Source organism: Nanorana parkeri, unplaced genomic scaffold (genome assembly GCF_000935625.1).
Source record: "Nanorana parkeri isolate BGI_ZX_2015 unplaced genomic scaffold, ASM93562v1 scaffold832, whole genome shotgun sequence".
Taxonomy (NCBI): domain Eukaryota; kingdom Metazoa; phylum Chordata; class Amphibia; order Anura; family Dicroglossidae; genus Nanorana; species Nanorana parkeri.
Window position 1 is genome coordinate 536,939 of NW_017307100.1, and position 9,482 is coordinate 546,420.

General features: G+C 41.9%; 1 protein-coding gene across 1 annotated transcript in view; it reads right to left on the reverse strand.

Moving 5' to 3' along the window:
• Nucleotides 1–300: 300 nt before the first annotated feature.
• Nucleotides 301–9,482, reverse strand: part of FAM234B (family with sequence similarity 234 member B) — a 49,521-nt gene continuing 40,339 nt past the window's right edge. The window contains exons 10-13 of the mRNA XM_018565311.1: nucleotides 7,676–7,825; nucleotides 3,958–4,075; nucleotides 3,587–3,813; nucleotides 301–434 (exon numbers count right to left, since the gene is read on the reverse strand). Of these exons, the coding sequence (XP_018420813.1) occupies nucleotides 426–434; nucleotides 3,587–3,813; nucleotides 3,958–4,075; nucleotides 7,676–7,825 (504 nt within the window). The 3' untranslated portion in view covers nucleotides 301–425. The remainder of the gene's footprint in view (nucleotides 435–3,586; nucleotides 3,814–3,957; nucleotides 4,076–7,675; nucleotides 7,826–9,482) is intronic.

Genomic DNA, 9,482 nt, shown 5'->3' on the forward strand with positions numbered 1-9,482 from the left:
TTTTATGTGATATATTTTGTACCAGGTAGAGAACAGACTTTTTTCCCTCAATTTTTTCCTTTAAATAATAAATTACAAAGATGGTCATTATTAAATACCACCCAAAAGAAAGCTCAGTCTCAATACAAATTATTTTAAATTCATTTGTGTACTGAAAACTGAGAAATTACCAGGTAATGAAGATGTACAATACAGGTTAATACTCAAGTGGTTAAGGAGAATGATGTTTGGTAAGGTGGTATATAAGTAGTGTGGCTTATCAAGGTGCAAAAAGACAACATAAAATACCCCTCATTACAAGCTTTTTTAGACATTTTCTAAGAGAATGAATCTGTATCTATGACTTTACACATCGTATGTAGTAGGGAAACATGTTGACTGACATGCAGACATTAGTTCTTCTTGACCGTCTTGATCCTTCAAAATTACAAAATCTGCAAAAAATCATAGAAGAAAAAAAATAAATGAACCTTCCAAAAAGTGTTTAAAATAAAATGTTTACTAACTCACATGGATGCAAGTATGGAATACTACACATAGTTACAAAACGGCAGTAGACAAAAATATCAATGCCAGAGACAGCTATTCAACAAGCAGTATAAGGAAGGAGTTTGGCAATGTCAGCCTATACAATTCACTTGCTACAGGTTCCCTTTGCATTTATTATTTTGCCCTTTGTACTGCTTTTTACTAAACTAAGGCATGCTGGTAGTAAGAGGGGTTAGACAAAGACTAGCCTACAGTGTTCTTTTTCTGTTCGTCAGCATTAAATCCTCCTGTAGGCAGCAGTATAACTCAAAGGTTCCTGCCTGCCTCAATGGACTCAAAGGATTTTACTGTGAGTTCAAAAATTCTATTTTGTTATTGTGCATTGAGGGACACAAAAAATCTTGAAGTATACCTAGAGCCAAAACGTTTTATTTAATGTTGGATAGAATAAGAGAAGGGTCTTAAAGACTCAACAGGAAGTGAGAGTTTACAGTATCTTTGTAAGAACATTTTACAGAACACCTGTCCTTATTGAAATATGTCCCCTCTATTCATGTTCTGGTGGCAACGCAAAATTTACCCTCACCTTCATTACTGGTGACATTCATGGACAGTACAGTTAGAGAAGTGAATCTACCCAACAGGGACAAAGACACCAATAAAAAAAACAGTGGTTCTAACACCTTACCACTCTATCCAAATCTAAAAAAAGGTTTGCCTTTAGTTATACTTAAACCTTCCAGAAGTACCATGGTCTCCTGGGCCAGTTGGAAGCAATAAAGTTCAAAAAGGATGCCCTCCCACTAAATCCTGTGAAGGAGGCGGGAGAATGGGTATAGAAAACGAAAGGCAAGAATCAGACCGAACTGATCCCAGAGTCTCCAAGGCTGACTGTGAAGGCCCGGGGATTCCTGGTCATAGCGACAAACCTGTTAAGTTTGTTAAACTTGGACGCCAGGAGGTCCACATCTGACGTCACCCCCCACCCCTCAAAGGTTTTAAAAAAGCTACAGGTGGAGCGACCATTCTCCAGGGTGCAGATGTCGATGACTGAGGTAGTCTGCCTGCCAAATGTCCATGCCTAGAATAGTACAGCAGTCAAGATCAAAACATGAAGTTCCGCTCAATTCAGATCAGGTCTGCATCTCCTGATTGATTGATTTAAGCTGGTGACTGACTGAATCCTGGTCGGAAGACTGTGTAACTGGGGGGCCAGTGTTGACAACCGAATCGCCCTTAGCTCCAAGATTCTCTAACTAGGTCCTTTGAAACAAGAGGCTCTCCAGGACTTGACCCCAGTCTGGTAGGCTGGCATCTCTTAGCACATTTTAAGTCATTGGTAGGAAGGATTTTCTCAACTTCATCATGGCAATTATAGCCACCAAGCATTAATTTTGTTGAACAGTCAGATTGGGAGATGTGAGGACTGAACTTGTCTGTCCCATACACCCACGATGTTGAGTTGCAGTGGCCATGAGTGAAACTGAGCATAGGGAACTGCCTTGAAGGAGATTACCATCAGGCCTAGAACCTCCTAGAAGTTGTTTTACCAAAACAGAATGGTCAGACAGCTCCTGGAGCACAAGGTCTAAGTGTGAGAGTGGAGAGACAGCAGCTTCTCCGGAAGAAGGAATACATTGGACAGGGCTGTGTCCAAGATGATAAAGCTTAAGTTGTCCGCACACCTTTTAGCTTCAGAATCTTGTCTTTATTGATGGTTTTGCAGTTTAGGAAAAGATTACCTGGCAAAAAGTGACCCTGCATGGTTCTGAAACATTGCAAAGTGTCAAGACTAGGCTCTGGCACTCCAAGTGATGAGAAGCTTTTAGCTTTGACTTCTGGATTTTCAGATCCATCCAACACAGTGCAGGGTTTGTATCGTCTGCTGAATATTGAAAAATAGGGTTTGCACAGACTGTTCTCTGAGAAGGAGGATGTCCAAGTACCCCAATATAAGAAGGAAGATGTATCCCTTATTCTCCAAACCCTAAATCCAGGAATCTCTTATCAAACTTGTTGATTTTTCACCGCATTTTACTTTCATAACCGTTCAGATTTTTACTGTACATGTTATTTATAAAATTTTTGTACAGAATGCAGTGTTCCGACCTATTGGAATAATAAACTATGAAAATTCATAAATTATACTTTGACTGCTTCAACCTTCTCACAAGCCTAAAAAGTATATTAAAAGTTGCATGTGTATTAATGGCTGGTGTGAGCAAGCAACTTTCTTTTGTTACTCGCTGCACCGTAGCTGACTAGAAAGCCAGGGGTGTGGGGTGCCTTGCTGTTCAAATTTCTTCAGAAAGTGGTGGCCCCAAAGTCATGGCAAAAAGAGTATACAAAATGTATGCATAACTATGTCCAGAACTGGCGAGCCTCTGTTCTTTTATTTATTGTGCAGTGTGCTACTAAGTTTTTCTGATATTGTGATGCAAGCAATCAACACAAAACCATGATATGTTCATGGAACATGTAGCTTTCCCCAATGATCCTTTGACTAATTAGTAAAGACACATAGCTTAGTTAATATCCGACACATATCCAGTGTATTTAAGAAGAACTCCGGGGGAAATAAAACCTTTACCTTTGCAGTAGGGCTATCCCCACACTGCAAGGGTTAAGTGCTCATTTTGTCTAGTTAGCTAAAATAACAGTTATACTCACCCGGACCTGGTTGACTCTTAGACCAGTCCCTTCTGCCTGTCTCTTGCTCCGCTCCAGCAATAGAATGTCCCTTGGTGCCTTCATGTCCAATACACTGTATTAGATGTAATAACTCACTGGACCTTGGACCGCTAGAGCGGAGCGGGAGTGACGCTGAAAAGACTGACTAGCAGCCAGCCATGATCGTGGTTCGGATGAGCTCCCTAGACAAAATGAGCACTTAACCCTTTCAGTGTGGGGGTAGCTGAAGTTCAAGGGTCAAGATTTTGTTTGCCCAGAATTTTTCTTTAAGGCGTATAAACTGCTGCAAAATATGACATTGTATAGACCTTTTTGGCAAAGTTAATGCAATTTGCCATAAATTCCTTTATACTAATATACAAGTATACTACTATGTAGGCTACCAATGCCAAAGTCACAAACTTACCCTTTGAGGTACGGCACTAAACTTTAGTCTGGCAAGTATTCTTTTAACATCTTCTACTTTGGGTTTCATGTTCACATGCTCTAGTGATAGTGCTTGACTTTTAGAAAGCGCCCATTTAATGCCTAGTTTATGGACTGTCAAGTTTCGGGGCAGCTTTTCTGTGTCCACTCCCTTTTCTGCTGTCATTATGGCAAGAACAACATCCTTCTCCAGCTCTATGATGCCTCCTAACAGACAAAAATAAAATAAACATCTAAATTAAAAGGTGTTTTAATATGTGGAATGTTTCTTCGATACGTTACCAGCTAAATGCACAGAAGTAACATGTTTATTTGATTATAGTTGCTGTTCTATAATGCCATGAAACTTACCACCTGTGGCAACTATGCTTGCCGTAATATTGAAAAGATCTAGAACAACCCCAGGGTAGGTTGGGTAGAGCAAGTAGAGATGTCTGTTCAAATGTGCTTCTGATTTTGAATCCAACACCTGTTTGTTGTAAAAACAATTATTGTCAGGATCCAGACATTGGCCACAATAGCAATCAAGCTGCAACTTTTCTAAAGAAGGTTAGATAATGAAGCCATTGCATATGTTACAAGCAAACTACCATTTTCCGTTTCTCCATTTAACCTCTTCGTGACTGACTATGTACAGTGTACGTCGCCAGCATCGGGGCTGTTTAAACTTGTAAAGCCTACTGAGCTGAACTGACTGAACTAAAGCCGACTGACTGAACTACCACCATTTTATTCTATAGGGTCTTGGCATTCAGAAAATATATAATGTTTGGGGGGTTTTAAGTCATTGTCAGGCCTAAAATGTGGAATATAACATGGGTGCAAAAAAATGAAAAAAAAGGCCTCAGTCATGAAGGGGTTAAAGCCGATCAGAATTGAAGAAAAAAAAAATCCTCACCCTCTCCTAGGCACCCTCTAACTACCTTTCCTGTCTCTGTTCTCTCTAATCTGAGATTCTGTTTCTAAAAAATCCAGTAATCCTGGTGCGCATTGCCTGCGTCCCCAGACTGTAGCACCTGGAGCCTGAGTGGTCAATACCCAAGCTTAATGCTATCACATGGGGATGAGGGGGGATGCTATTAAGTAAATTTTTTGTGACGTTATAGGGGTGGCAGAGAAGATATAGGGGGCAGGGAGGGGTAAGCATAGGCACTGAAAAGTGCCTAGAAAAGGACAGAGGAATGGCTGGGGAATTTGTTTTATTATGACAAGTTTTACTATAAAATATGAGTTATTCTGTATCTGCACAATACTAGTAAAAAGACTGTCATTTATTTAAACTAGCAAAATAGCAAAATCACTGGAGAAAGACACAGCAGATCATTTAACAAAATGATGTATCAGCACCTGTTGCACCAAATAAAGTACAGTACTTCCGGTGTCGGATCCACACAAGGGCAATTCAAGTAGCCCCCTGGGCCCATAGTTCCCAGTGCCTAAAAAACGTGATCTAAGTAATTTGGATGTACCTCGTACACACGTCTTACCCTTTACCAGGCCGATTCAACAAACCAAATTCAACAGACCATGCTGGGTCCCATTCTGTTGTGCTGCAGCTCAGACACTGTTCCTAATGAAAATGCGCTAGCAAATGTGATGTAACAATATTATTGTTACAATTTATTTAGACTATGTTTTTTATGTGCAGATCAAAAGGACACCTTGATAATATCAGGTAAAGCAACCTGACAATTGGGGGGGAAAAATTGGTGTTTTTATTTTTTGTTTCAGCAAAAATTAAAACATTTATTTAACCCTAAATCAGTAGTTATAAGCTACTTCCTCCCTTGTCTGTTTACTTTATTTAAAATCTTGTTTTTACCCTTTCATTTATGACTTTTTTTTTATTTTGCCATTTGTTTTTGTAGTATCACATTGGAGTATATTACTGGACACATGAGTTTTGTCTTGAACCATTGGTTATGCAGCCGCTTTCAGGTGATTAGAACTTATCCCTATGTAACACTAAGAAGGGCTCTTTACAGGATAAGGGTGCTCACTCAGAGACTCGCCTTTGCGGAGATGATGGCAAGATCTAAGACTGGTACTAGTGCCTTGGTGAAGACCCAAGGTGTTGCCAAATGAAAACCCAAGTTGGTATTGTTGTGTTCCTACAGGAAAACATAGAAAACGATGTAGTGGGAAAATGGGATGCGAGAGTAGGCAACCTTTGTCCACAGAGGCCAGAAAATCCTCTAGTTTAAGGGGGAGCATTGACTGACCTGGTAGACTGCATTCCACGTGCTACCCATGAGGAGCTAGTGAGCCCTCCGAGGAAGGTAGCGACTCAGATTGGAGAAGTTATAGTACCACTTGCTGTCCTGAGCAATTTCTTACTATTTGCGCACACATGATAAAATATACATTTTTGGCTAGAAAACAGCTTCAAACCCCCAAACAATGATATATTTTCTGAAAGCAGAGGCCCTGCAGAATTAAAAAAAATGCATAAAATGCAATTTTATGTCGCACGGTATTTGCTCAAATGTTTATCAAACCAGTATTTTGGGATAAAATAAACTGAATTAAAATTTAGTGCACAGAAACAGAATATAATACCCGATTTTGTAGTAAAATATGAAAGATGGCGTGACGTCGGGTAAATAGATACCAAACATGTCAAGCCTTAAAATTGCGTTCGCCCGTGAAGCCACAAAAAACTTCAATACCCCAAATTTCCCATAGGGAACAGTTTAAACGCTTTTACCGCTCATCAGTTTAGTGCTAACATTGATTAATGGCTCTACAATTATTGCTCTCACTCTGACGTTTGCGGCGATATGCAACATGTGTAGCGCAATTGTCGTTTTCGCACGTAGGCGCACCGACACGTGTATATGCGTGCACGTCGGGGGTGGAGGACTTTAAAAAAAAATTTTTTGCATTTTATTTTACTTGTATGTTACTAATTTTTTTAAACACTTTTTTTTTTTACATTCACCTTATTGCTATCACATAGGTAATAGATAGAGTGTGACAGGTCCTCTTTATGGAGACATCAGGGGTCTTTCAGACCCCTAATGTCACCCCGGGACCCCAAAGAAGTTGAGGAAGCAGAGATCTGCTTCCCCAGCTCTTTCTTCTGGCTCTAAGAGCCAGAGAATGAAAATAGTGACACCGTTATACAATACATATCACTTCCGGGTCCAGTGATCGGAGGATAGATCAGCTCTCTCTCCGATTGCTGCAGGGAGACCCGCAGTGCCAGTCCCGGGCGCCGCATGGGGACAGCGGAGCCCGTGGAAGCCGACGGTGGCCCCAACAGGGGGGAGGCTACAGCGTCGCTTAGTACAAACGATCAGGCGGCTGTATAGATGCCGGATCACTTGTATATTAGCAGCCATCGCTGGCTGTTAAAAATGACACCAAGAAGTTCTTGTTTTAACCACTTCTGCGGGCCGCCGTATATAGAACATATTGAGGCCCGGAATTGGTTAAGGATGTCCTTACAGTGTCCAATCACCTGAAGGCAGCTGCGTAACCCATGGTCTTAGGCCTTGTTCACACCGAAAGCGTATGCGTTCCAGAGCGGGAGCTGCTGGAATGCACCGCGATTGCTGTGAAACTTCTCCCTGCGTTTTGGAGCAGGAGGGGCGTGGCGGTGCATTGTATTCAATGGAACCGCTTCCACGCCCCCCGGCCCACAGTGCAATCGATTGCGTGGCAAAATGTTGCCAGCGTTGCATTAAACGCACCGCTTGTATATTAGCAGCCCCCCGCCCCAAAACGCGGGGAGAGAAGTTTCACAGCGATCGCGGTGCGTTCCAGCAGCTCCCGCGCTAGAACGCACACGCTTTCGGTGTGAACAAGCCCTAAGACAAGGATCCTGTATTCTGTAATGTACCGTAATTTCCTTTGAAAAAAAAATCTGCCATGATTTGTAATACAAAAGTCATTTTAGTATAATCAAGCCTTCCACCTGCTGCTTTTGGGGTTCATTCAGCAATACACAGTAAAGTACACAGTTACATAAAGTTAAGGTTAAAAAGGGCACAAGTTCAACAACAACAAAAAAATAATAAAGTAAATACACTGAGCACATCCATCTTGGAGCTGCCCAAAATCTTACTGAGGTATTTTCTGCAGGCCGTCCTCCCCAGAAAAGGAACACTGATTTGCCATCTGCAGTTAGAAGTGACATAGCATTGACATCTCTTTCATGCCACAAAACCTCCCATTCCCAAAGTATTGCACCCGTGGATCCATCAATCACAACAATCTGAAAGAAAATACATTAATTACATTTAGGCCTTATTCACACGGGGCTCACAGGGGGCGTACATGTCCTTGCGGCGTGCACGCCTGTACACGGCCGATCCCTTGGAGGGACAGGTGGGGAGTGTGGCTGCACGCAGCAGCCTGTTTTTCACTATGGGAGGATGCGGCCGTACGTCACCCCGAACTGCACATCCGCGTGGGTCCGGGTGTCCGCACTTGGATGCAGACAGGGTGCCCCCTTTGACACACACATAGTCAAAAGAGGTAAAAAATAATAATTTAGGTTAAGACAAACAAAAAAATTATGTACATTTCAGAGTTATACAAAAAGACCTTTTTCAGGGAAGAAGTGAAGGGTTAACAACTCACAGTTGTCCTGCAGCAATTTAAGTAAATGAAGCCTTGTTAGTTTATGCTAACAATTCCTATAGGTCAGGGGTGGACAAATTAGTCTGGAATTCAGCAGCCAGCTCTATTAACAACAACTAGAGAAAACCTCAACAGTTAGGGGCCAGCTCTAATTTTAAAGGAGCATTGGTGACCTGGCTCCCGGGATTTCTCCAACTTTTGTTGATTACTCACAAGCCCTCTGTCTACATAACAGCAGTGTTGGAACAGACTGTGTTACTACACCCTCTTAAGCAATATTTGGACAGTATTACACTGCGGGAAGTAGTAGATTGCTCTCAAAATGGCGAGAAAAAGTAAATTAACAAAAGGAAGACAGACAGACCATTATAACCCTTAAAACTGTAGGTCTTTCCACTTGGAAACTGGGAGAAAACTCTGACAGGAAGAGGTCTGACCCAAAGTCACAACAGAATCAGAAGTTTCTGAGAGTCAACAGCTTGCGTGACAGGTAACTCACAGGACAACAGCTTCAAGCACAGCTTAAAGCCGATCAAACTAAGCAAGTTTCAGTTAAAACTGTGAAGAGAAGACTTTGAGCTGTAGGTTTGATAGGTTGAGTGGTAAGAAAGCCATTGCCAAGATGGCAAAATCATTTATTTTTTTTAAAAGGCTTGCCTGGGCGATTAAGCACTGCCAGTTGGCTACTGAAGATGAAAGAAGGTCTTAGGCTGGGTTCACACCTAGGCGTATCGAATATGCACGTGTGTCGCGCGATTCGCGGTAAAAACTGCGTGACAAACGCGCGTTTCCGAGGGCTACTTCATACGGCCTGTAATATGCCCAGGTGTGAACCATACCCATAGGAAATAATGGGATTTTGGGGTTTGAGCGTTTTGCAGAGCGTAGGAACGCGCTACAAAACGCCCAGGTGTGAACCGGGCCTTATGGTCCAATGAATAAAAAGTTGAGATTTTTGGTTCAACACGCAGGGTTTTTGTATACCGTTAAGAAGCAAAAGTATGGTTCCTCAGTGTGTGAAACCAACTGTGAAACATGGAGGATGAAGTGTGATGGTCTGGGGCTCTTTTACTGGATCCAGAGTTGGCGACTTGCACAAAGTGAGTGGCACCCTGAACCAAAACAACTTCGACAGCATTTTGCAGCACCATGCAATACCCTCTGGTGTATGTGGAGTTGGTCAGGGGTTCATCCTTCAGCAAGATAATGACCCAAAACATACCTCCAATTGTTTATTTGTTCTACGCTTTATTTCAATAAAAACTGGAAAAATGTGGGTGTTCTAAAAC